The sequence below is a fragment of the Sorex fumeus genome, unplaced genomic scaffold (assembly GCF_029834395.1).
Source record: "Sorex fumeus unplaced genomic scaffold, SorFum_2.1 ptg000039l, whole genome shotgun sequence".
NCBI classification, from domain to species: Eukaryota; Metazoa; Chordata; class Mammalia; order Eulipotyphla; family Soricidae; genus Sorex; species Sorex fumeus.
Genome location: NW_026606096.1, coordinates 197684 through 222810, shown reverse-complemented (window position 1 = coordinate 222810; position 25127 = coordinate 197684). Strand labels below are relative to the sequence as shown.

Below are 25127 nucleotides of genomic sequence, written 5' to 3'. Positions count from 1 at the left end.
GGGCAGGACGCAGGAGAGGATGGCCCTGCTCCCGGCCACCTGGTGAGATTTGCTTTAGAAAGGGAACGAAAGGCCTCCCTGAGTCTCGCTCTTGTGCCTGCCAGCAGGCTGCCTTGCATGGACGTCGAGGCTGTGGGCGCTGTCCTGGAGCGCCGGGCACTGGAAACGCAGGGGAGACCTGACCGTCCAAAGCCGCGGCGGCGGGGCGGCCCCTCCAGCTGGCGCCCACCTGGCTGATGAACGTGCCCAGGACCACGGAGCAGAAGATGAAGTTGCGGAAGATGCCCCCGAAGACGTTCCTCTCCCCGTGGATCTTGCGGGAGTTGATCTCGTTGAATAGCTGCATGAGCACGAAGGTGTTGAAGATGATGGTGTAGTGCTGGCTGGGCGGGGAGTTGAGCGGGGCCTTCCTCCCACTGTCGATGTCGAAGAACTTCTCACCTGCGGGGCAGGGGAGGCACACTGGGGCTCAGGCCGGGTGCAGGGGGAGCTCAGGATGAGCTGGAGCATGCTGGCCCGGCCCTAGCTGGTGGCGTCCAGTCCGGCTCAGGAGCCGGGTGCTATACAGAGCGTCAGGGAGTCTCTTTACTTTAGCTTAGCTGGCCTTTGTTTCTGGCTTCCCAAACAGTGCTCAGGAGTCCCATTAGGGGATGCTTGGGACTGGGCCACTGAGTCAATGCTTGAAGATGGGGTGCTGCTGGGGTCCTGTGGAATAGGGATACTGGCAGTGTGGGGGGCCTCCTAGGGCATCAGTGGTTACCTGGTGATGCTGATTGGGGGGGGGGGGAGGAAGACTACATCTTATTTAAAAAAAAAAATTGGGGGGGATCATACCCGGAGGCACTCAGGGCTTAACTCTTGGTTCTGAGCTCAGGAATTATCCTGGTGATGCTTGGGGGACCATACAGGGTGCCGGGGAGTGGCCCTCGGTTGATAGTCTGCAAGACAAGTGCCCTCCCTGCTGTGCTAACTCCCTGGCCCCAGGGAACCAGGTCTTGTGGGAATTCAGGCCGGGATCAGCAGATACTAGGTATGCACTGTGAGTGCTGTATATTTCCCTCATTTCCCGGTGGCAGAGATTTTAAATGGCAGCTGTGGATTCCCCAGGGCTGACTCCTCTCCACCGACATTGTCCACTCACACAGGCCTTTGTGCAGTGTGAAGGGAAGGCACGGTCCCTGGAGCTGAGTGTTGAGTGCCACTCATAAAAAAAGGGACCTCAGCCTCTGGTTTTGCTTTTTTTTTTTTGGGTGGTGGTGGTGGGGATTAGCTCCCATATGGTGCTCAGGGAGCTTCTGGGCCACTCCTGGTGATGCTCCACCCAGAGTAGTTCAGGCCCAGCAACTCGGGCCACTCTATGGTGCCCAGGGGATGGGAAGGGATGGGGGGGGGGTGATGTGGCACCAGGAACTGAACCTGCAGCTGCCTCACCCCAGGTCTGCCCTGGAGCCCCGAGCTCTCTCTCTGGCCCTCAGTGGCAGTTCCATCGTTCCTAAGGGACAGTCTGCTGAAGACATGCTGGTGAGGCTCTGTCGTCGCCAACAACACTGATGGGTATTGGCAGAGCAGCACAGGAGCAGAGCAGGCCCCAGGAGGTGACCACCCTACCCTGCCCCACCCCCAGCCCCACTCACCAGCGAAGACAAGGCAGAAGATGACGACGAGCTGGTAGACCGCATGGCCCAGAATGTTCTTCATCATGGTCCGGGAGATCAGAGGCTTGTTTCGCCCGTAAGGGTGGCGCTTCAACAGGGAATCTGTTGGCGGCTCTGTGGCCAGGGCCAGCGAGGCGAAAGTGTCCATGATCAGGTTCACCCACAGCATCTGCACGGCCTTCAGCGGGGAATCCTGCAGGGAGGAGGACCCATTTCGGCTCTGCTCAGAAACCAGCACCGCCTCCCTCACCAGCCTCACCTGGGCCCTGACACGCAAGGCAAACACTTCCACTATCCACTAGGCTGTGGAGCTGGCCACTTGTAACCTTGAAAAAGTTCCCTAAGGGGCCAAAGAAAAAGTACAGCGGGTAAGGGGCTTGCCTTGTATGCATCTGATCCAGGTTCGATCCCCGGCATGCCAGATTGTCCCCTGAGCCCGCCTGGAATGATCCTTGAGTGCAGAGCCAGGAACAAGCCCTGAGCATTGCTGGGTGTGGCCCAAAAAAACAAGAAAAGAAAAAGTTCCCTAAAATTCCCTAACTTGTTGAGTCCTGGGTTCCTATCTGTAAAATGGTGATAACAATACCTACAAGGTTATTTTATTTATTAATCGGTGGTGGTGGAAAAATGGCACATCTGGCAGTGTGAACTGGAGCGATAGCACAGCGGTAGGGCGTTTGCCTTGCACGCAGCCAACATGGCCGACCCGAGTTCGATTCCTCCGCCCCTCTCGGAGAGCCCGGCAACCTACCGAGAGTATCTCGCCCACACGGCAGAGCCTGGCAAGCTCCCCGTGACGTATTCGATGTGCCAAAACACAGTAACAACAAAGTCTCCAATGGAGACATTACTGGGCCCGCTCGAGCAAATCGATGATCAACGGGAGGGCCTTTACTTTACTTTTACTGGCAGTGTAGGGTCTATTCCTGGCTCTGCGCTCAGGAGTGACCCCTGGAGGTGCTCTGGGGACCATAGGTGGTGCCGGGGATTGACCCTGCGAAGCCCTGTGCAAGGCAAGCACTTTACCTACCATGTTGTCCCTCTGGCCCTCAAAGCTATTTCTGAAGAACAGATAATCCACACCCGTGCTCCTCAGAGTGGGCAACATCTAATGAAAGAATCATCACCCCACGCAGGCAGTGGCCACCGTGCAGGAGGCCCCTGCCCTGCCCCACTGGGAAACTTGGTCCTGACTTCTCAGCAGACTGCTACGGCTGTTCCAAGCCCCGGTGTCCAGCCCCACCTGCGTGATGCAGGCTCCTGTGAAGGCCACGATCACAGCTACTACGTTGACTGTCAGCTGGAACTGCAGGAACTTGGAGATGCTGTCATACACGTTGCGGCCCCACATCACGGCCTTCACTATGCTGGTGAAGTTGTCGTCCGTGAGGATGATATCTGATGCCTCCTTGGCCACGTCTGTGCCTGCGATGCCCTGCAGGAAGAAGGGAGAAGCCAAACTGTGAGGGATCCACGGGACCACGGGAGTCAGACAGTGAGGGATCCACGGGACCATGGGAGCCAGACAGTGAGGGATCCACGGGACCACGGGAGCCAAACTGTGAGGGATCCACGGGACCACGGGAGCCAGACAGTGAGGGATCCACGGGACCACGGGAGCCAAACTGTGAGGGATCCACGGGACCACGGGAGCCAGACAGTGAGGGATCCACGGGACCACGGGAGCCAGACAGTGAGGGATCCACGGGACCACGGGAGCCAGACAGTGAGGGACCCATGGCCACGCTAAGGAGAGGTTCTCTGTGTGCCACACCCACACTCTGTTTCCGGATCTCCAAGCAGCTTCAGCGATGAAGCAGGGCACAATTTGGCTACTGCTGGCCAGGCAGGTAGAAGAAACAGCGCTAGAGCAAAGGGCGCAGGGTGGGGCTGGGGGACCGATGGCCAGGGAGGCAGGTGGCAGCTTGTCACCGGACACACATCCACCAAGCTGCTTACCATGGCGAAGCCGACATCTGCTTTCTTCAGCGCCGGCCCGTCGTTTGTGCCATCCCCTGTGACGGCCACCACCTGCCGCTGTTCTCCCACAGTGCTGTCGATGATGCCTGGGAAAATGGAGCCACAGTGAGCCCCGGAGGCTGAGGCCACTGGCCTGTGCACCCCACAAAGGGGCTCGCCTGGTTCTCCTCCCTGGCCCGGGCCACTGTGTCCCTTTCCGCTTGCTTCTTTCTTTCTCTGTGCCCTACCAGGTGTGGGTAGGATGGTGCTGCCAGGCTGACCTGGAGCCAGCAGGGGCTGTCCTGCTGCTGAACGCAGCGACCAGGTGGGGACACAGCACACCCTCAGAAACCAGGGCCTGGATCGCTGTCCACTCTAGGCAGACGGGACGTCACTTCTTGGTCGCCCCACGTGCTGTCAGCTGTAGTAGGGGAGGAGCGTACACCAATCGGTGGCTTCTTGAGCCCTTGGTCACCAGCTAGGCCTGGTCTGAGAGGCACTTCCTGCCACTTTGCATGTGCTCATGAAAAGCTCTCGCAAGCCACACCTTCATTTCTTCTTCAGTTTGATGTTTGGGGGGTATGTGGGCGGGGCATCGCCTCGGGTGATTCTCAGTCAGCTGGGTTGGACGGTTCAGTGCTTGGACCCCGCAGTGCTAGGGAACACTGAGGCCCCCCACCCCAAGTGGTGCTGGAGTTACGCGGGTCTCTGGGGTCACCCAGGGCTGTCTGAGCAACCACGTGGTGCCAGAGATGGAACAGGTCTTTGGTACCGGCCAGGCACCCTAACCGCTGGACTATTTCTCTGCCTGCCTATTTCTCCTGCCCTCATTACTTTCACAGCCGTGAAGAGGAGGTAAAGCACTGACCTGCCCCCAGCTCTGCCCGGCCCAGAGAGTGACCAGCACCCCGGGTGTGAGAAGGACTGTGAACCCAGACTGGAGCGTGTGTCTCCGGCCACCTCAGCAGCTCAGGTGCTGACTGGCCCAGGACTTGCAGGGCAGGCTGAGGCTGAGCTGCCCCGGGCCCGCCTGTGCCCCAGGGTCCCCGCTGGGGCCCACCTCACCTTTCACCAGCGTGTGCTTGTCGGTGGGGGAGGATCGCGCTAGCACCCGGAGCTGAGGCCAAACCTTGTCCAGCTTCTCCTGCTCCACCTGTCAAAAAAAACACAAACCAGACGTGGCTCAGCCATGCTCCGAGCAGCCATGCGGTCTCGGAAGATGGGCTCAGCCCGACCTGCGGAGGACAAGGAGGCCGGCTCTGTCCCGGCCAAGGGGTGCTGGCTGGGGGTGACCACTCTGGCCCTGGCCCCTCCTTGTCTACTTTCCCCACCTCTCTCCCCACCTGTGAACCAACCCCGCCTTCGTAGAACCCCCAGCAGGAGGTGGGCGGGGAGTGCCCGCAGGACTGGGACTGGGACTGGGCTGCAGGGGGCTCTGGGGTCCCGGGTTTCACTTCTCTGCTGATGGGAAACCTTGGCCTGCAGATCCAGACCGGATCCTCTGACCACCATCTCCAGAGCTGCCTTGTGAAGGGACGGACACCTCTGTCACCAGGACTGGGTCTTCCCTGACGAAGTCTGGCTTGTCCCTTTGCCAACACCGGAAGTGACGGCAGGATGCAGCCTTGGGGTCCGCCCGGGACCCATCTCTCTGGTCCTCTGCCTGGGACCCACCTCCCTGGTCTCCAGCCGGGAACCAGCTCCCCGGGAACCCACCTCGCCCTTCTCGTTGCGGATGAGCCGGTTGAATTCTTTGCCTTCCAGGCACAGGAAGTCCTCCCCTGGCGTGAGAATACCGCACTTGGTGGCAATGGCCCGGGCCGTGTTGATGTTGTCCCCTGTCACCATTCGGACAGTGATGCCCGCTCGCTTGCACTTGGCAATGGCGTCTGGGACCTGCAGAGGGGAGAGGCGAGAGAAAAGGGGTGCTGGGGGGCTGATGCCCAGTGCAGGGGGTGGGGACAGCTGTGGGCAAAGCCCAGGCAGCCTGAGGGCAGTGCCACAGGCGTGGGCTGGGCGGTTCCCTGGGTGCCCCCTCAACTGTGCTACCCGCTGCACTGCCAGGCCGGAGTCAAAGGCTCAGTGTCTCCGAGCTTCCCCCTCCCCAGCCATGTCGGCTCTCGGCCATCTCCCAAACTCGAGACGCCCACCAAAGCAGGACAAAGTGGGTGTCCGGTTAACTCAGCCTCCTGACTAGCTTAAGTAGCAGATGACATGCCCCCGGGGGGGGGGGGGGGAAAGGAAAGAAAAAACAAAAAAACAATGCCAGGGCTGGAGCAATAGCACAGTGGGTAGGGCAATTGCCTTGCATGCAGCCAACCTCCGTTCCATTCCCAGCATCCCATATGGTTCCCCGAGCACCTCCAGGAGTAATTCCTGAGTGCAGAGCCAGGAGTAACCTCTGTGCATCGCTGGGTGTGACCCCCCCCCCCAAAAAAAAAACCCCAAAGAAACCAATGCCTGCATCTTGCCCTGGTCGAGGGCACCTCCTGCGGGCTCCGTGCAGGCCAGAAGCACAGAAAAGCTTCTTTCCCTTGGTGCCACAACTAGAAACAGAACAAGCACCCCGCACCCTCACAGCCCCGTCCCAGTTCACAGGCCCTGGCGGCCGCCCGGGCCTCACCTCGGGCCGCACGGGGTCCTCAATGCCCACCACGGCGATGCAAGTGAGCTCGGTGAGGATCTCGGGCTCGTTGTCCCACAAGGGCTCGGTGCCGTTGAAGTCGCGGTAGGCGATGCAGATGGTCCGCAGTCCCTCGCAGGCCATGGGCTCGATGACCGTGCGCACCATCTCGTCGCGGTCCTTGCTCTTGAAGGGCACCACGTCCCCTTTCTGATTCAGGATCTGGTTGCACCTGAGGAGGCACGTGGTTAGGAAGCAGGGAGCACCCGCACCCCCACCCGCTGCCACTGCTCCCCAACGCCTCCCCTCGGGGCCAGAGACCACTGCTCCTCGCCAGCTCCCCTGAGGCTGAGCACAGGGGGACTTAAGGGCAGGGGGTCCAGGGAGGAGGCCCTGGCCAGGACCTCTGTCCCACTCAGATGCAGTTACACATCCAGGCTCCTGTGTGGAGCCCGTGCTCGTCTGAGCCCCTCCAGGATGCGGAGACTTTGCTATCATCCACATCAGAAGAGTCGCAAGGCATCGGGGGTGCACCAAGTGCGAGACTCCTTGGGGGGGGGGGGGGGCCACACCTGGTGATGTTCGGGGCTTACTCCTCACTCTGTGCTCAGGGGTCACTCCTGGCGGAGCTCTGGGCACCCTATGAGGTGTCAGGGATTGAACCCAGGTCAGCCGTGTGCAAGGTAAGCACCTTCCCCACTGTGCTGTGGCTTCGACCCCAAGAATGTGTGATTGAAAGGAGGTAGCCAGAGGCCGGTGGGGACACTGGGCGACTGAGTGCCAGGACCTGGGTCAAGTTCACGTCTGATGACCTCGGAGTCTGCCAGCTGCTTTGATCCTAGCTTTGATTTTAAGTTCTGTGGCTTCTCTGAACACAGAGCTGACGCTTCCAGCCTTGCCCTGTGGAGGGCGGCCGTGTTCGCTTCTTCCCTTCGCCACACTCTCCCGGGGGGAGGATGGGTCCTACATTCCATTTTCCCACTAGGAGATGCGAGTCCTCCACAGGGCCACACGGCTGCTCCCTGGAGCAGGCCTGAACCAGCTGCCTCAGCATCCCGGCCTGTGAGCTGGGGACCCCCAGAGTCTCGCTAGGAGGAGACAAAGCCACCCACCACCTGAGCAGCTCCCCACACCACCAAGGGGCGCAAGACCGCCATGGCCAGGTATGAGCGATCATGCCTGTCCTGTTTCTCCCTCAGCCCCCCACCCCACCCCATGCCAGGCCCCAGGGTGCTCACTTGCGGAGGAGGATCTCGGAGGCGCCCTTGCTGTACATGCGGAAGCCCCCGCCGGGCTTCTGGATGACGGTGCTCATGGACTTGCGCACGGAGTTGAAGGTGTACACCTTGTAGAGCTTCTCCTCAGGCACCTCGCTGCGCACGGCGTGGTAGTCCTGCTTCAGGTCCGTGACCAGGCCCAGCAGGGCGCACTCCGTCTTGTTGCCCACCTGCCGCGGCAGGCCGCCCTCCTTCTCGGGAGGCTGCAGAGAAATGGGCCCCCTGAGAGTCTGGCCAGGAGAGAGACGGGTCCCGCACGCCCAAGAGGGCCACGGCCGGGGGCTGTCTGCAGGGGAGCAGATGGGGCTGGTGGGGATGGGGAGGTCCCGGAGGATGCAGGGCACGGCCGGGCGTGGGAATGGGGAAGCATCTCCCCCAGAGGAGTGGCCTTAACGTTTCTGCAGAGAGCCACTCAACACCCCACTCTGCTTGGGGCATGCGGTGTCCCCTAGGGGAACCTGGACCTTCTGGGGTAAGTCAAGGCCATTCGCAGCTATGGCTCCCTCGTGGCTCCTGTCCCCCATCTGCCCCCTAGGTCACACACGGCCCAGCGCCCCCTCACAGAGCAGCGGGAAGTGACACGTCCGTCTGTTCGCAAGGAACAAACGTGGGCCACACAGTGTGGCCATGCTGGCGGCGGGGCGCGGGCGGGGCGGGGTGGGGGGATGCTCACCAGGATCTTGGAGGTGTAGGCGCTGTTGATGGCGATGCCGTTGACTAGCAGTTCCAGGGTCTTCGGCGCCAGGGCGTCGGGGCTGGGGATCTGGCGGTGATGCGTGTTCCCCACGAAGGCCTGCACCACGGTCATGCGGTTCATGGTCAAGGTGCCCGTCTTGTCGGAGCAGATGGCCGTGGCGTTGCCCATGGTCTCGCAGGCGTCCAAGTGGCGCACCAGGTTATTGTCCTTCATCATTTTCTACGAGGGAGAAGACGGAGTGTGTGGAGGTGCCCGCACCCCAAGGCCCCCTGCCAGCCAGCCTTCCTTTCTGTTCCATTTTCTTGTCGGCCCCGCAGGACTACAGGAGCGGGGCCGGGGATGTGGTTCCATAGCAGAGCCTCTGTCCCGCCAAGTGTGAGGCCCAGGGTGTGACCCAACCCCCCCCAAAATAAAAATGCAAGATTCTAGGGGCAAAGTGAGAGGAGGGCGCTCGCCTCGCCTGCAGCTGGTCTGGATGTGATCCCGCAGACCACACGTTCTCCTGAGCCCCCCAAGCAGTGACCCCTGAGCTCAGAGGCAGGAATGAGCCCCGAGCCCCACTAGCTGTGGCCCCCACACAAAAAGCAAAAGCAAGAGATGAGTTTCATGAATCCTAATGAGTCCTTTTGAGATTCTACCAGGTTTGCCAGGGAGATGTCTCAGAGGGCTGGAGCTGATACCATGTGTGCTGCCAACCACCCCCCCCCCTCCAAGAAAACACGATTCTTCTGGGCTTGCTCACACCCCTGCGCCCCCAATCAAGACTGCGTGAGATGCTAGCGGATTCCCCCGCCCCTGGGCCCCTGACTCTCCGACCGCCAGCTCACCTTGACAGAGTAGGCCAGGGAGATGGTGACCGCCAGAGGCAGCCCCTCAGGCACAGCCACCACCAGGACCGTGATGCCGATGATGAAGAACTTGACAAAGTACTGGATGTAGATGGGCGTGCACTCGGCCAGCCAGGGCTTGCGCTGGACGAGGAAGTTGTCGATCACGAAGTACAGGACCAGGATGATCACGGTGATGGCGGACATGATGAGACCTGTTGGGGACACGAGCCCAGGCTCAGAGGCCAGCCCCAGGGCCAAACACCCACGCTGGTCGCTGCATACAGGTCTTCCAAGGGCTCTCCCTAGAGGCCACGGGACAGCCCTGCCCACTCTGCGACCAGAGGCCATGGGATGCCCCGCCCGCTCTGCTCCCCCAGAGGCACTGGACGCCTCTGCCTGCTCTGCTACCCCCAGAGGCCACGGGATGCCCCTGCTTACTCTGCTCCCTGCAGAGGCCATGGGACGCCCCTGCCTGCTCTGCTACCCCCAGAGGCCACGAGAGACCCCTGTCCACTCTGCTCCCTGCAGAGGCCACGGGACGCCCCTACCCGTTCTGCTCCCCCCAGAGGCCACGGGACACCCCTTCCCACTCTGCTTCCCCCAGAGGCCATGGAATGCCCCTGCCTGCTCTGCTCCCTGAAGAGGCCACAAAACCCCCTGCCCGCAATACCCTCCCTAGAAGCCACAGGACGCCCCTGTCTGCTCTGCTACCACCAGAGGCCAGGGGATGCCCGGTCCTCTCTGCTGCCCTGCTCCCCCCACGGCACCCCACAGGCGCTGGTCTCACTCCACTTGGCCTGCGTCTTCTCTCACCAATTGCGGAGTGGGACTAAGCCCTTCTCCGAGCCCATCCCAGACCCACCCGGCCCTCCACTTCCCGAGACAGACAGTGCATCCGCCTACTTCTGAGCTGCCTATCCGAGCTGATCCCGGGCAGCCTGCACGAGTTACGCGCGCATGCCACCTGTTCACAGTGACACCCCTGCTCTACCAGCGCAGTCACCTTCAGGAGGTTCCCCCGGCCTCTCTCCCACAACAGCCACGGCCAGGCTTAGCCAGGGCTGCCACGGGTCTGGCAACAGCACAGACGGGCCGGAGCTGGCCCTGCCCACATCTCTGCTCCCATGGCCTTTTCACAGCTCACGGGGACAGGGGCCAAGCCATCCTGGTTTGCCTTGACCGAGGCACTCGCTGGGATGTGAGACTCTCTGTGTTAAAAATCAAAGGAGTCTCCAGTGGCCGGGGACAGCTGGTCACCACAGGCCTGGGGCAAGGGCAGGAGATGACTGGGAGGAGAGCCCCATCGCCCAGGGTGCTATGGGGACACCCACAGCCACACACGGCCCTCCCCAGGCCTCCTAGAAGCTCAGGCCGGGAAAAGTTCTGCCTCAAGCACCGACTGGTTTGGTGCTGGCTTTTCCCAACAGCCATGTGGGGTTCAGAGCATGGCGGACAGAGATGGCAACAGTGTCTGCACAGACTTCCAAGCTCTGCTCTGTCGGGAGGACGGCAAGAGGCCTGGGCCGCGGTTTCAGACGGCGCTTCCACTTGGGCCAGCTGCTCCCCTGCGGACTCCAGGCCCAGCCGAGTTCATCTGCAGACAACAGAGGAGCCCAGGCTCCACCCTCACAGAGCCGCCTCCGACGCACACGGCAGGGAGCTGGCTTCGTGCTCTAGTTCCACACGGGTCGTCCGGCCTCGATGTCCCGACAGAGCACCTGCCATTCACCTGATCCAGGCCAAGTGGATGACCTGTGGCACTTGGGGCTCAGCCTGGTGCTCGAGCAGATGGCCAGCCCACATCTCTGTTCTGCAGCCCCCGGGACTGTCAGGCAAACGTGGCCTGATAAGGTTGGCTGGGCAGCTGCATACCCAGTGCTCTGAGCTGTCTGACTGCCGTGCAGAGCTCACGGCATCACAGTTGGCAGATCCCGTGTGTGTGGATCCCGTTGGGCGCGGTGCCGTGGGCACAGAGTTACGGGATCTGGACCTCGTGGGCCCCCAGCTCGGACCTCACCTGGGGAGTGGCTGGAAACGCAGAATCTCAGGCCCCACAGCCCTCTGGAGTCTGAGCTTTGCTCAGCCCCCCAGCTGGGTGTGTTGGCCTAGATCAAGTGGTAAAAGTGTGTGTGGGGGGTGTCAGGAAGTAATTAGAGGGGCATGAGAGAGGATGCCCTGAACAACATCCCCTGCCCCTGGAGAGAAGGCGGTGAGGGAGGAGGGACGGAGAACCAGTTCCACCCACGGGCACCAAAGCCCTGGATGGCTTCTCCTCTGGAGCGGGCCGCTCCCGCCCTGATGGGGTTCGACCCTCCTGGTTTCACTTTGGATCGACTGCTCTGCTCTAGGGCAGGGGCTTCTCTGCAGCCAGGGGACAACCCACCCAAAGCAGCCTTCTGCACCCCTAAGGTGCTGACGAGCCTGCGATGCAGGCAAGATGCTGTTAATCTTGGCCCTGGGCAAACTCAAACCTCCACCGTCATGCTATGAATTACGATTACAATTACGTTTCTGGTTTGGGGGCCACACCCTGTGATGCTCAGGAGTTACATCCCAACCCCGTGCACAGGGGCTGTGCCGAGTCTCAGGAGACTGGACAGTGCTGGGTCCCCAACCAGAGCATCACCCAAGCATCGCTGCCTTCCACCCCACTGAGCTCTCCGGCCCTGTGCTCGAGAGTCTTCACTCCCCATTCCTTTGAGCAGGAGCGGGCTCAGGGGTTGTCAAGGAGATGCTCTAGGGCTGGAGCTCATAGAGCCCTGGTTGGCCTCCCCCCAACCCCATCCCCACAGGGTGTGGCTCATTACAGAAAGGGGGTGGCAGAGAGAGAGCCCGAAAGCCCAGGATATACTCAGGCGGGTGGGAGAGTCCCGCCCGCTGGGGTACGGCCCAGCATTCAGTCCGAGCACTGTGTGCACACACACTCTTCCCCAAGGAAGCCGGGAACGGCCAGCACAGAGCAGCTGGTACCCAAAGGCTGCGATGTTTCTGCCTCTTTCGGCCCGGGCCAGTGGGTCCCGAGAGCGGGAGGGGCGTGGTGGGGACCCAGGGCGCCCGCTCTCACCGGCTTTCCCGATCTGGACGGCCAGGCGCGTGAGCTTGCCCTGCAGCACCGACTTCTCCTTTTTGGGGAGCTTGGCGGTCTTCTTCTCCTCCACGTCGGCGTTCTCCTGGCTGTTCAGTGGCTGGATCTCCAGGGCCACTCCGTCCTGGGTCTTGGCTAGGGTGTGCACACACAGAGAGCAGGGGGAGAGTGAGGCGGGGCTCAGCCCTCTCTGGCTCCTTCCTGAGGCCCACCGGGGGCTCCTGACATGGCTCACACCGCACCCACTCGAGGCCGAGGCCGGGCAGGCGGCTGGCCTTGGTCCTGGCGGGGGGCTAAACTAACAAGCCGAAGGTGAAAGTGGGGGGGGGGAGGGGAGAGCCTTTCTGACTTGGGCCTCCTCTTCCTTGGCTCCTTCCTGTACCACCTCAGAGCCCCGGGCCGGGCCCGGTTTTGCAAGAGGAGATTCGCCACTCGGTGCTGTGACCGGCACCCTGCCCCGAGTTCAGGGCCCGAGACAGTGGGTCCCGTATGTTGGGGAAAGAGTCAGGCCCCAGACCCTGGGGGCTGTCCAGGGCTGTCCAGGCCTGTCCCCTACCGGGGCAGCAGACAAGAGGGGACACTCCCTGGCCCCCCCATTCGAAAAAGGACAGCGCGTGCGACCTGCAGTGAAGCGTTTGGTGGGGAGAGGAAAGCGCTGGCCAGGCATGTTCCCTGGAAGAGAGAAGGCGGGGGTCAGTCGAGGCAGGCACCCAAAGCCATCACGCTCTTAAGAGTCCGAGAAGCCTGGTGGCCAAAGAGGCATCTGCGTCCCTGTTCCCTGGTGCTCGGAGGATTTTTTTTCTAAAGACTAGTCCGAGGCTGGGGCTAGGGGGCTGGGAGGGAGATGAAACTGAGGTGCTGTCTCCAGAGAGCAGCCACCATGGCTGGCCGGACCATGGCTGGCTGGCCACCGGCCCCCCGCCCCCACAGCCCTCACCCCCCCCATCCTCCCACCCCGGTCCGGGGCTGCCCTGCCCGAGGAGAAACGGTCTCTCTGCTTGTCAGACGCACAGACGGGACGGAGACGGATGGAGACACGGCCAGCGGGAGAGAAACACACATTAGATCGGGAGGAAGAGAACGGAGAGAACAGAGGAAGAGGCGGGGAGAGGCGTCAGGAGGCACCGGCAGGCCGCAGAGTCCAGACCAGAAGACACCGATGAGGAAGCCAGCGAGAGGAGGGTGCAGGACTGCCGGCCCTGGCCGCCACCGCCACACGGGCCCCGAGGCTTGCGGCCTGCCTGAAGCCCAGGACGGTCGGTCTGTGATTTGGGGGCCTACGGGAGAGGGGCTCCATCCCGGACACGCTGACCAGGAGAAACCGTGACCTGCGGTTCTGGGAGCCAACAGCAGGGGGGGCTGTCGTCCCGGGCTTAGACTGGGGTTGGGCCTCAGGGCCCACCGCTCATCTCTGCACCGTCCTCAGATGAGGCGCCCCGGCTGGGGGGTCACAGCAGGAGATAACAGATTCATGGAGAGGAGAAGGGGGGAGGGGAGGCAGATGGCCTGGCAGGGCTGACTTCAGTGTGGGCAGGTAGAGATGGTGCATGGTGGGTGGAGGAGCGGTTACCTTTGTTGCGATTTTCAGGGACGGCTTGTTTTTTACCTGTTTGAACAAGAAAGAAAAACGTGGGGTGGAGACCCAAAGGGATGACGCTCAAGAGATCAAATATCCAACTGGCCGATGCTGCTGGGAGCCCAGAAGGGCGATAGCCTAGCCCAGGGGGCGCGCTGCGGGGCTGGGGTGTGTGTGTGAATGAGTCTGTGTGTATCTGTGTGTCTGTGTGTGTTTCTGTGTGTCTGTGTCTTTGTGTCTGTCTTTGTGTGTGTCTGTGTGTATATCTGTGTGTCTGTGTGTGACTGTGTGTCTGTGTGTGTGTATCTGTGTGTGTCTGTGTCTGTATGTCTGTGTGTGTCTGCATGTGTGACTGTGTCTGTGTATGAGACTGTGTGTCTATATGTGTGTGTCTGTGTGTCCCTGTGTGTGTCTGTGTGTCTGTGTGTGTCTGTGTGTGTATGGGGGCGGGTGAAGGAAGACGGCCCCTCTGCTCACACGCTCTCTCACAGGGGCTCTCCCACAGCCCCTGTCAAGCCGGCGAGCACACCTTCATCTCCATGGCTCTTCCCCCAGAACACGGCACGCACATCGAGGGGGCTGAGGTACAGGGTGGCAGAGAGCTGGGGGGTGGGGAGTCAGAGGGGGAACCTAGATCTGCCGAGCTGGGTCCCCCACTCACACACAGCACCAGGCCGGCCTCTGCCTTAGCCGGAGGCAGCTGCAGGAACGCGTCCTCCTTCTCGAGTGAACGTGTCCTGGTCCCTTTCCATCAACCACCCTCTGCCGAACTGCCCAAGACGGGCGGCCAGGGTGGAGATGCTCCTCTCACCCCAGGGGGCAAGGGGGCACCGAGGGGGGCGGCAGAGGTTTGGGGCCACAGCCTCTGCCTCCTGCCTGCTGTTCCTCCTTCCTCCCAGGGCTGGGGGAGACGGGCAGCGTCCCCACTCCCTTGGCTCTTGCAGCCGCTTCCTCCTCCTACTCCGGGCCAGTCTTCCCTTCATTTTCGATTGTCCACTGAGGAAATTTCGATTGTCCACTGAGGATTGTCCACGGGTTTGAGGAAAAAAGGTGTGGGTGCTGGGGGAGACGCAGGGGGAATCCGGCACGCTCAGCACCTGGCCGCTCACCTGGGCGGCCTCATGCATCCCTTTAGAACCCACCGACAGACACGGCACGGGAGGCAAAAACGCACCGACTTGGGAGGCGAGACTCCGGCCCTGGTACCCAGAGGAGAAGGGGTACAGGTAGGCGGTGCTCCATCAGCGCCCCCCCGTGGCTCACGGCTGACACGCTATCTCGGCTGCCCTCTGGGTATCGTCCCCCCACCCCCACCAGCCGAGCCTCCGCCAACAAGTCCTCCATCTGCTCCTGCCCCGTTTGTCCGTGGGGACGAAGAGGGCCGAGGCACCCTCCCCTCAGCGCCCCTTTTACCTTTCTTCTTCTTCTCCACCTCGTCTCCCTCACTGGCCCCCAGGAGGGTAAAGATGATTCCGGTCTGGGAGTTGACCCCCACAGCCGTCACCAGCATCCGGCCGGATCCTTCCATGACATGAGTCCCTGTGCGGGATGGGGGAAGAGCGGGAGGACGTGTTTGGGTTTGGGTGTGGGGGCCACATGTGGCTCTGTGTGTGTGTGTCTGGGGGGGCTGCTTCCAGCAGAGCTCAGGGAGCCACACCGGGCTGGGGATTGCACGCAGGCGTCCTGCATTCAGAGCATGCACGCAGGCCACGGAGCACGGAGGACGGGTTTTTCCTTTTTCCAATTATCTCGATATTATTTGGTGTGAAATACAAACGGGGTGTTGGAGGGGGGGGGGCGCTGGGAGGAGAGCCCCATCCCTCCTCTTCCATAATAACACTCAGCAGAGAGCAAGAGCTGGGCCCATTTGAAACACACACCCGTGGGGCAGAGTGACAGTACAACAGGTAGGGCAACCCGAGTTCGATTCCCAGCATCCCATATGGTCCCCCGAGCACCGCCAGGAGTAATTCCTGAGTGCAGAGCCAGGAGCAACCCCTGAGCATCGCTGGGTGTGACCCAAAAAGAAAAAAAAAAAAACAGACACGCCAAGGGCGGGAGGAGAGAAGCCCAGGCCCAACTACTTTAGGGAAGGCTCCCGCCAGGCCAGGGCCCCTCCAAAGCCCCGGGCTTCAAGGAGCCCCCCTCTGGTGGCCTGATTTTGAAATAACACAGAAACCCGTTCCCGCCCTCAGTGAGAACAGTGGAAGCAGGTTGGGGTGGGGGGGGGATGGCACAACGACGGGATGGGGGCGGTCGGGGGCAGCACCTGAGAGCAGCATGGGGTCGTGTTCCAGGGATTTCTTGACGTGGTCCGACTCCCCGGTGAGGGAGCTCTCGTCGATCTTGAGATCGTTACCCTGGATCAGGACCCCGTCGGCAGGCAACAGGTCACCTGGCACCCAGAGGAGAGGGGGGACAGGTAGGACGGGGGCATGGCCTCTCCCTGGAGGCCACGCACCCAGAGAGGATCTCGTAGGCCCTCGTTGATGACCAGCTCTGACCAGCTCCAGACAAGATGCCACTCTAGGCGCTGCCCGCGTCAGCTATGAGGTCCCCGACCCTCCCCGGCCCCTGCCCAGCTGTTAGACACCTTCAGCCCCAAGACACAGCGGGGACAAGTCTGACAATCTTTGCGGGGATCAGCTGCTGTTCAGGAGGTCCTTCCTACAACCTCCTCTTAAGCCAACCCAGAGGCTGACGGCTCAGGGGTCCTCGTTTTTGTGTCCTCAGCAGTTCCCAGTCCTGAAGGGATTAGTTCCTCTGTGGCTCACACGGACAGGGCGGGGGGCAGAGACCTGAGGGTCCTGAGGAAGCGCTCACCGTATTTGACCTGGGCGATGTCGCCCACCACGATCTCGGCCACGGGGAGCTGGATGATGTGTCCGTTGCGGATGATGGAGAACTTCTGCTCACTCTCGATGCGGTTCTGCAAGCCCCGGAACTGCTTCTCTTTGCTCCAGTCGTTGAAGGCGGTGACGAGCACCACGATGATGACGGAGAAGAGGATGGCGGCCCCCTCGATCCAGCCGGCGTGGGCCTCGCCTTCATCATCGGGGCCACTCACCGCCAGGCCACACTCTAGCCCAGCACAAGAGAGGGGGGGCATTGGTGGGGGCCAGAGCAATGGAGAGCGGGGACGGGACGGCACCTGCCTTGCCCACAGCTGACCCGGGTTCCATCCCCAGCACCCCCTCCGCCCACCAGGAGTGCAGGGCGAGGAGGAAGCCCTGAGGATTTCTGGGTGTGGCCCCCCAAACAAACAAAGAAACAAACAAAATAAAATACTTCCCAGACAAGAAACCCGAGAAAGGAAGATAGTGCTGCCTACATCTCCCAGAATGCAAGTCAGGGGCAAAGAGCAAAAGGAAACAACAGAGTCGTGACTGCTGCAGGGTACCGAGGCCAGGACTGGGCAGGGCTCCTGACCCCCCTGCCAGGTGCAGACCTCTGAGCAGCACCGAGCAGGAGACCCAAGGGAGAGGCGAGTCCCAGGGAGGGAGCAAGCGATCCCCAGTGGGCAGACACCCCTGCTGTGTCCTGCCATACAGGTGTTTGGAGGGGACACGCGGGTTCCTGTTAGGGGGGTAATGGGGGAGGACACGTGTCTTCCTGCAGACGGAGAAGGGATGGGAGATGGGCAAGGAGCCGAGGGTGAGGATGGACCGGAAGGAGAGGACCGTCCCTGGGTAACTGGGGTAGGTGACTTTGGGCCAGAAGGAGAGGACCGTAGGTGACCCTGATGCTTTCGGCCCCCACAGCAGAGGCCTGGGTCCAGTGGTCAGTGGTGGAGGCGGCTGGGTCGTGGGGGACACTCACGCTCGTTCATCTCCGTGGAGGACTGGTAGAAGGACAGCACGAGGGAGATGATGGCCGCAATCTCCAGGATGATGAGCGTCACGTCCTGCAGGGCCTCCCACACGAGCTCTAAGAACGTCTTGGGCTTTTTGGGGGGGATCAAGTTCTGTCCAAACACTTGCTTCCGTTTCTCCAGGTCTGCAGGGTTCCCGGACAGTCCTGGTGGGGGGACAGGCCTGAGTGAGCGTGCCAGCCGGCAGAGGGGAAAGCAGAGAGAGGTCGTGGAAACAGCCCGGACACGGAGACACCCCACCCCACTGCCGGCTCCTGGATCTTTCCAAGCAGGATACTCAGAAGGGGTGACCACCAGTCAGTGTGCCCAGGATTCAAGGGGCCATGAAACTGTCCGTCTGATACAAAACAGGACAAACCGGTCTTACCTCCTTGCTTCTCTTATTCCCCAGGGGGACCCCCCCTCCCCCGCCCCCAGACTGTGAGGTCAGCGCCAGGCCCAGCTCTGAGGACCCCACCAACCCTGCCCCAACCACATGCTCCCAGGACTAATACAGAACTTTCCTCGTATGGAGAGGCAAATGTCCGTGAGTTTCCAGCCCTGCTCAGGCATGGAGATTGGAAAGAACAAGTCTCTGCTCGGGCCAGGCCAGGAGCCTGGGGACAGGGTCTACCAGATGTCCCAATCTAGACATACAGAGGTGAGGCCACTTCGCCCTGGGCAGCCCGCTCAGGCTGGGCAGACGTGCACTCCTTGTCTGCCGCACACAGAGGCCTCCACGCCGAGGCGGGTACTGCTCTCCTGGTATGGAGTCAGAGGAGTACTTGGTACTGACGGCAGTACAACTTGCACCAGCCAGGGATAATGAACCAAGCACGAATGCTCGGGTTGAACAGAAGGAGAAGGGCGGGGAGGCCGCCAAGTCTCTGATGCCCAGCACGCTCCCTGCACCATGCACACCTAGGCTCCTGCACATCCCCGAGAGAAGAGAGACACTCCGGAGGGCTGGGGGTGAAGCATCAGGCCTCAGCCACGCCAGGCTGTGCTTCCCGGCGGAGGCTCTCAGTGGGGTCGGCTGCTCAGGCCAGACCGGCCATGCTCAGGGCCCCAGGCCTTTGGAGGTGGCCCTCTTGGGAGGGCGGGGGGTGAATGTGGCACGGTCCTCATGCTGGTGTGCCCCTGCTGGGGGTCGGGGGGGCTCCCCCCTGCCCGTGCGCAAAAGCATCAAGAGAAAAAGTGGTTGGTCTCTCGCCTCTGCCACAGACGGCTGCTCTGTCCCTGCCAAGAAAGGTCAGAGGGCTGTGTCTTCCCAGCACAGGAGCTGCCTGCCACCTAAGGAAGGTCCGTGCTTGGAGAAGGCTGGAAAATCGCTCCCCCAGCGAGGAGCCCAGGCAGGGCCTGGGAAGGCCTCCATCCTTCCACCCTATAAACCAGCACCTCCAGGGGAACCTCCGGAAAGGCCCATTGGGGAGAGGCTGGGCAGGGCAGGGCATGGACGGGCATCCAAGCCGGTGGAGGCAGAGTCCAGGCTACCTTGGCTGGCAGCACTGAGCGCAGACAGGAAGGGGGCTCGGAGAGGTTGGGCCCCACAGGGAGCGGCCAGGAGGCCCCCTGTTCCCCAGGAGTCCTGCTCCGTGACCCACCGGTGTGGCCTGAAACACTAGGAGCCGACTGGCCGCTCCCCGTGCATCTCCTGGGGTTCTCTGGCCTCTGCTACTCAGCAGACCAGGCTCTCAGGAGAGCGTGCAGGGACTGGGAGAGGGAGCTACTGGGCAGGGGTCCCAGGGGGGCAGTGGGAGGCAGAGAGCCACAGGTGGGGAGCTGCGGCCTCTCCCCTCCGGGGGGCCTGAGTAGGCCAGGCCTGGCCCACGGGGGCAGCAACGCAGAGGGATCTCACTGCCGGCAGGAGACAGGAATTCTGAGAACTCAGAAATCGCTCTAGCACGTTTCTCAGAGCAGAAGTCACCGTCCAGAGGGATGATGCGCCCCCCCCCCCCTCCCCAGCCCTCACTAAGGGATGCAAGCCAAGAGGTTCAGGCACAGAGACCCCCCAGAGGGCACCTGAGAGTCCGCCACACCCTGAGCTAACAGCACCCACCAGCTGACCCTGACGATCATCCTGACCCCCACGCGCATCCCCCTATCCATTCAGTCAGGAAATAACTCTCAACTTTACCTTCAAAATACACACAGGGGCTGGAGTCATAGGTACAGCGGGGAGGACGCTAGCCTTGCACGCGACTGACCCAGGTTCGAGGCCCAGCATCCCCATGGGTCCCCTGAGCCCCTCCAGGAGTGATCCCTGAGCGCAGAGCCAGGAGTCAGCCCTGAGCACTGCTGGGTGTGGCCCCAAACCAACACCAAACAGAGACAAAATCAAATACACCTACAGGCCCACCCTCCTCCCTCCGCTGTGGGCCTCACTCTCAGCCCAGCAGCACAGACACGGGGCCAATCCCAGCCAGTGCCAAGGACTCACAGCCCAGAGAGCCCCAACACTGCTGCCGGGACCCTCACTGCCCTCGCTCAGAGACCCTCTCACTGGGCAGGTGTATTCTTTCACTGCTTGCAGGGCTGACCATGAATGTGATGCTGAGCTGCCCAGGCTCACTAGGGCCGCCCAGCGGGTACTGGGAGGTGGTATGAGGTACCAGGGATTGAATCTGGGGCCACATGCCCCTACCCCAGCGCTCCCCTACCCCAGGGCTCCGCTGTTCTCCCCCCAGCTCAGGGATCACTGTCCTACAGGGCAGGGTCTGGGCCCTGGTCCTGAGCCGAGCACTGTGGGTTGAGTGGGGCCAGGAGCAGTAGGAGGTGCTAATGATAAAGCCGTTTGCTGCCAGATGCCACTCAGAGGCTGGAGAAACGGGCGGTGGGGGTGGGTCTCTCATCTCTGGAAACACAGGCAGACCCCATGTTGTGGGCAGCTGGTGCCAACCTCCATGCAGAGGGCAGAAGCCTCATGCCTGGCAGACGGGTGTGTGCAGGGGTCTGTCTGTCCAGGGCTTTGCAGGTCGGGCCCAGCAGCTCCGGGGGAGCACCCCAGTCCCACGCAGACAGGCAGCGGGTCCCGTCCTGTCTCCACCGTGCCTGGCCCCTGCACTCGGTGTTGGCAGCAGGGTGGTCTCGTCCCCCGTGTCGCCCGTGGAGGCAGCCAGGTCTGCTGTGACCCTTCCTGAACCCAGAGCAAAGGAAACAAGGCACACGTCGGAAAGCCAGCCCCAAAGTCGGGCCCTGTCCTGGCTAGATGTCGTGGACCCCTCTGTCCTCTGGGCCCCTTTTCCCTCCCCCAGTCCACCTTAAGCTCTCGAGCTTGCCCTGAGGTCAGTAGCTGCTCCATTCCAGCAAGTTCCCAGCATGCACTGGGCAGAGGCCAGTCTGGGGCTCCCGGCAGAGTGGCCTGGGCATCTTCCTGGCCTGTCCCGCAGCACGGGGAGCTTGGCCAATCGTGCCACCCCAATTCTTCCTGCCCAGGGAGGTTCTCAGGCCGCCGAAGAGTCAGATGAAGCCACTCGGAGCGAGGAGAAGACTCTGGCAGCCTGGAGCAAAGAATCGTCCCCAGCCAAGGCTTAAGTGTCTAGCATCCCCTCTGCACCACGGAGAGAGCAGGGTGAGTCCTGGGCAGGGCTCAGGGAAGGCCGGGCCATAAGCTCTGCATCACTCTGTGCCCCTGCCAGGCAGCGCTTGAGGACAGAATTCCAGGGCCTGGGGCTGGACTGGGCAAGGTGGCCCAGCACACTCGGACATTCACACACTGGGCTCTGGGCCGGGAGCTCTCGGGTGGCATGTGGCAGGGCAGGGCACGCCCAGGCCTTTCTCCAGCATCTGAGATCCAGCTCAGAGGTTGCTTGCCCTGAGTTTCTGCAAACTCTTCTCACCTAAGTATTTCTTTGATGACACCACGAGACTCTTGCTTCCAGTGCTCCCTCCCCGTACTGTTGTTTGGAGCTAGTCCGCTCATCTTTGGCCCGTGGCTTCCCTCGAAAACACTCCTCTGGCTTGAGGTCGGAGACACAGGACAGGGTTAAAGCCCAGCAGCACACGGTCCCTCGGCACTGCGGACACAGCCCTAGACCCTGCGGCCAAGAACCAGCAGGGGAGGCTCCAAGACTCCGGCTCACCCCGAAACAGCTCACTGGGCTTGAGTCTGGCTCACATGCTTGTCTGAGCAGCGTGGGCTGAATGGACCAGTCTCTGCTGCCTGCCCAGCCGGGGAGGCTCGAGGAGCACTTCCTGGGCATTTTTTAATCCAGCTGGGGCAAGAGCTGAGGTTGGTGGCAGTGGGACAAGGGGGATGAGGAAAGAGGCGAAGTTTAGCTCCTGTCCTGAACAGCTGCTGAAAATACATACATATTTGTATCATACTGTATATATAGCACTGTAGCACTGCCTTCCCGTTGTTCATCGATTTGCTCGAGCAGGCACCAGTGACGTCTCCATTGTGAGACTTGTTGTTACTGTTTTTTGGCATATCGAATATGCCACAGGGAGCTTGCCAGGCTCTGTCGTGCGGGCAGGATACTCTCGGTAGCTTGCTGGGCTCTCTGAGAGGGGTGGAGAAATTGAACTTGGGTTGGCCACGTGCAAGGCAAATGCCCTACCCACTGCACTACTGCTCCAGTCCATTATATATATATATATATACACACAATATTCATATTATATCTTATTTTATATATTAAATATATTTAACTATAAATTTATTATATATAGATTAAACACAGGGAGCCAGGCATCCAGGCTCCCCTCCGCTCCTCTCCGATCCCATACTCACATGCCCACTCTCCGCCACTCCCCTAATACCAACAAGCTCTACCGAAGAAGTTCCAAGTGGGTCTGTCTGCCACTGGAGCCTGGGGAAAGACAACCAGCACTTGGCACCCAAAGCAGGCTGGTTCTAGGATGTCCCTTGGAATAAAAATAAATAAATAAATAAACAAATCCATGGTGCTTTCTATAGTCCCTTCTATAAAATGAAACAGGATCTGGGACCAGAATGGTAGTACAATGGGAGGGTGTTTGCCTTGCAAGCAACTGACCAGGGTTCAATCCTATTAATCAATCAATCAATCAGGAGTGATTCCCGAGTGCAGAGTCAGCAGTAAGCCCTGAGCATCGCTGGGTGTGGTTCCCAAACAAAACAAAACAGGATGCCCAGGAGATTCATCAGAGGGCGGAGCCCTGGGGTCCTGCCCTGGCACATGGGGTGCTCACAGCACTGGTGACAGAGTCCAGCAAGGCTGCACAGGGCCTACAAACCGATAAAAACGGAGTAGTACTCGCATACGATCCATGCATGGCCTCTAGCACACCTTAAATCATCTCTAGATGACTTATGATACCTAAGACAATGTAAATCTCATGCAAACGGTGAGCTAGATGGTCTTGTTGGAGGAATTAATGACCAGCAAAGGAGAGAGCGGTGTTCAAGTACAGAGGCCGCCAGCCACACCGGCCTGAACACAGACACCAGACACATTTTCCATCTGTGGCAGGTCACACCCACGGAAGTGGAGCTCTGGGGAGAGAGGGTCAAGTGCACGAGAAATTTCTATCTTATTTCACTGTTTTCTTTCCTTCATCGTTTCCGTGTTGGTGCTACACCCAGCAGTGCTGGGGCTGCTGGTGGCTCAGAGGTCACTCCCTGCAGTGCCTGGGAACATGCAGTGCCAGGGGCCAGACGGGGCCGCCTCTGCAAGGCGTGCAGTGCTCGGCCGTCTGGGTTCCCTCCAGCCCCGCCCTCCCTCTGTCTCTGCTTGTATGCCCTCTAGTGCCGATACTACAAATAATAATGCAGGAGCATTGCCACTTGACATCTCAACCTGCCCCAGCGAGAAAGACCCCAATCCCAAGGACACTCCCAGCTCGTGAGAAACAGGTCTAGGCATAACCCGGCACTGACCCCAGAGGGCAGGGGGTCAGCCTTGCAGTTCAGTCCCTGATACCTAACGGAGGCTCTTTTCTCTGCAGGCCTGATGGGACAGCTTGGCGGCCCCGTCTGTGGGGAGAGGCCTGTGCAGAATTCTTGTTTCCTTTCCCCTCCCTCTTCTCTTCCCCGACGAGGTCACTGCTGGCAAAGGTGGTAGGGAAGCTACACTCCAGGGGATTCTGTTTCCTGGGCCCAGCCTGCCCAGTTCCGGGCAAGTCCGATGGTCCGCCCAGCAGGGGAAGCGGTCAGGAGAGGTATGAGGGGTATGTGTATTCTAAGCAGGAGAAGGGCAGTGCAGACCTACGCCATGGCAGAGGCCCTGGCACCAGGGTGCTGGTCCTGCCACAGTCTGTGGCCACAGAAGCCTCCTGCCGGCCAGAAGGGGCAGGTGCCTAGTTCAGGTCTGCAAGCAGAACGGCAGCGAATCTAAGAGCATCATTCGCTGAGTCAGCCGCATTTGCCCTCTGGGGTTGATGAGAGGCAGGCAGCCGGGGGTTTCTCTGGGAACCTGCAGGAGCCGCTGGGGGGAAAGGGCTCGGACACTCGGGAAGCAAAGCTGGGCCCCGCGACTAGGGGCCCTGTGGCAGCTGGGCTGGGTTCCTGCACCTGACTCAGAACAGCGGGATCCACAATACTAGGAGAAGGGGGGAAGAACAACCCCACAGAAACTCTGCATCGTCTCAGCAAGACCTAGTGGGAAGAGCTTGTGCCCAGTGTCCGCGCACACTCATCCAGAGAGCGGCCAAGGCAAGGGACAGTGGGGGACAGTCATGCTCACACACACACACAAACCTTTCCAATGTTCAAAAATACAAGAACACTCTGCGGGCACTCCAGGTTCTGGAAGTTTCTCCAGACACACGGGCTGGGTTTTAACCTGAGTTTCTCTGGCGCCAGTGATAAGCCCAAGCAGTTTTTACAGGGTGCTGCAGCATCATCTCTGGGCAAGAGCTGCCTCCTCAGGGCCTCCCTTTCTGTCAGGATGCCGTGAGAGAGCCCAGAGAACCTGCACAGAGTAAGCAGGGGTCTCTAAGAGAAGCAAGGTTCCCCGAGAGGTGGGGAAAATCATTTTCACCCCCAGCCCCTCCCTCTAGGCCCCGCACTTTACCTTCTACTGGGCTGGTCTTCAGTTTGGTGCAGAGGCTCAGGATCCCTCCATAGTTGGTGTTGATCTGGTGGAGGGCATCCGAGGAACGCAGCTCCATGAGTTTCCGCAGGTCCCCGAGGGTACAGCCGAAGTCCCCTTCTCGGCCCTCCATCCTTGAGTTGGCTGACAAGGAATGGTCGGGTGTGTTCGTCATTTTGCCCGCTGTTCCCAAACCCCTTGATCAGAGAAGAGGGGGGGTTTTCCTCCTACCGATCAAGGTCTCTTGCCTCTCCGGCCCTGGCCTTTGCTCCTTCCTATTTCTGACTCTCTGAGGGCCCAGTTAGGGAACGGATTGACTGTTGCTTGTGCAAGAAGCTTCAGAGTAAGCTCAAGTCTGGATGCTTTGTTCCCCCTTATGAAGACGGGCAATGGAGGAGGAAGAGAATGGGGGAAGCAAGTGGAAGCCGGACGACGTGCCACGATGATTGCTGTCCCCAGGTGTTGACGGAAATGACTGTCCGGGGCAGGTCAGTTCCTAGTTTACACCAACTTGCCCAGATGGAGGTGTAAACAGGATGAACATGTTACCATGGAGGCA

General features: G+C 60.7%; 1 protein-coding gene across 6 annotated transcripts in view; it reads right to left on the bottom strand.

Moving 5' to 3' along the window:
• The window catches only part of ATP2B4 (ATPase plasma membrane Ca2+ transporting 4), a 41951-nt gene extending 17191 nt beyond the window's left edge, over positions 1 to 24760 (bottom strand). For 2 of the 6 annotated variants that reach the window (XM_056118901.1, XM_056118905.1), the window contains exons 1-17: positions 24551 to 24759; positions 17522 to 17719; positions 16526 to 16783; positions 15972 to 16097; positions 15116 to 15241; positions 13697 to 13732; positions 12106 to 12261; positions 9039 to 9253; positions 8188 to 8430; positions 7476 to 7717; positions 6238 to 6469; positions 5331 to 5510; positions 4680 to 4767; positions 3615 to 3721; positions 2899 to 3090; positions 1635 to 1848; positions 230 to 441 (exon numbers count right to left, since the gene is read on the bottom strand). In XM_056118901.1, the coding sequence (XP_055974876.1) occupies positions 230 to 441; positions 1635 to 1848; positions 2899 to 3090; positions 3615 to 3721; positions 4680 to 4767; positions 5331 to 5510; positions 6238 to 6469; positions 7476 to 7717; positions 8188 to 8430; positions 9039 to 9253; positions 12106 to 12261; positions 13697 to 13732; positions 15116 to 15241; positions 15972 to 16097; positions 16526 to 16783; positions 17522 to 17719; positions 24551 to 24743 (3018 nt within the window). In that variant the 5' untranslated portion in view covers positions 24744 to 24759. Of the gene's footprint in view, positions 1 to 229; positions 442 to 1634; positions 1849 to 2898; positions 3091 to 3614; positions 3722 to 4679; positions 4768 to 5330; positions 5511 to 6237; positions 6470 to 7475; positions 7718 to 8187; positions 8431 to 9038; positions 9254 to 12105; positions 12262 to 13696; positions 13733 to 15115; positions 15242 to 15971; positions 16098 to 16525; positions 16784 to 17521; positions 17720 to 24550 lie in introns of all 6 variants that reach the window. The other 4 variants (XM_056118906.1, XM_056118903.1, XM_056118902.1 and 1 more) reach the window with 4 other exon arrangements.
• Between the last annotated feature and the right edge of the window lie 367 nt (positions 24761 to 25127).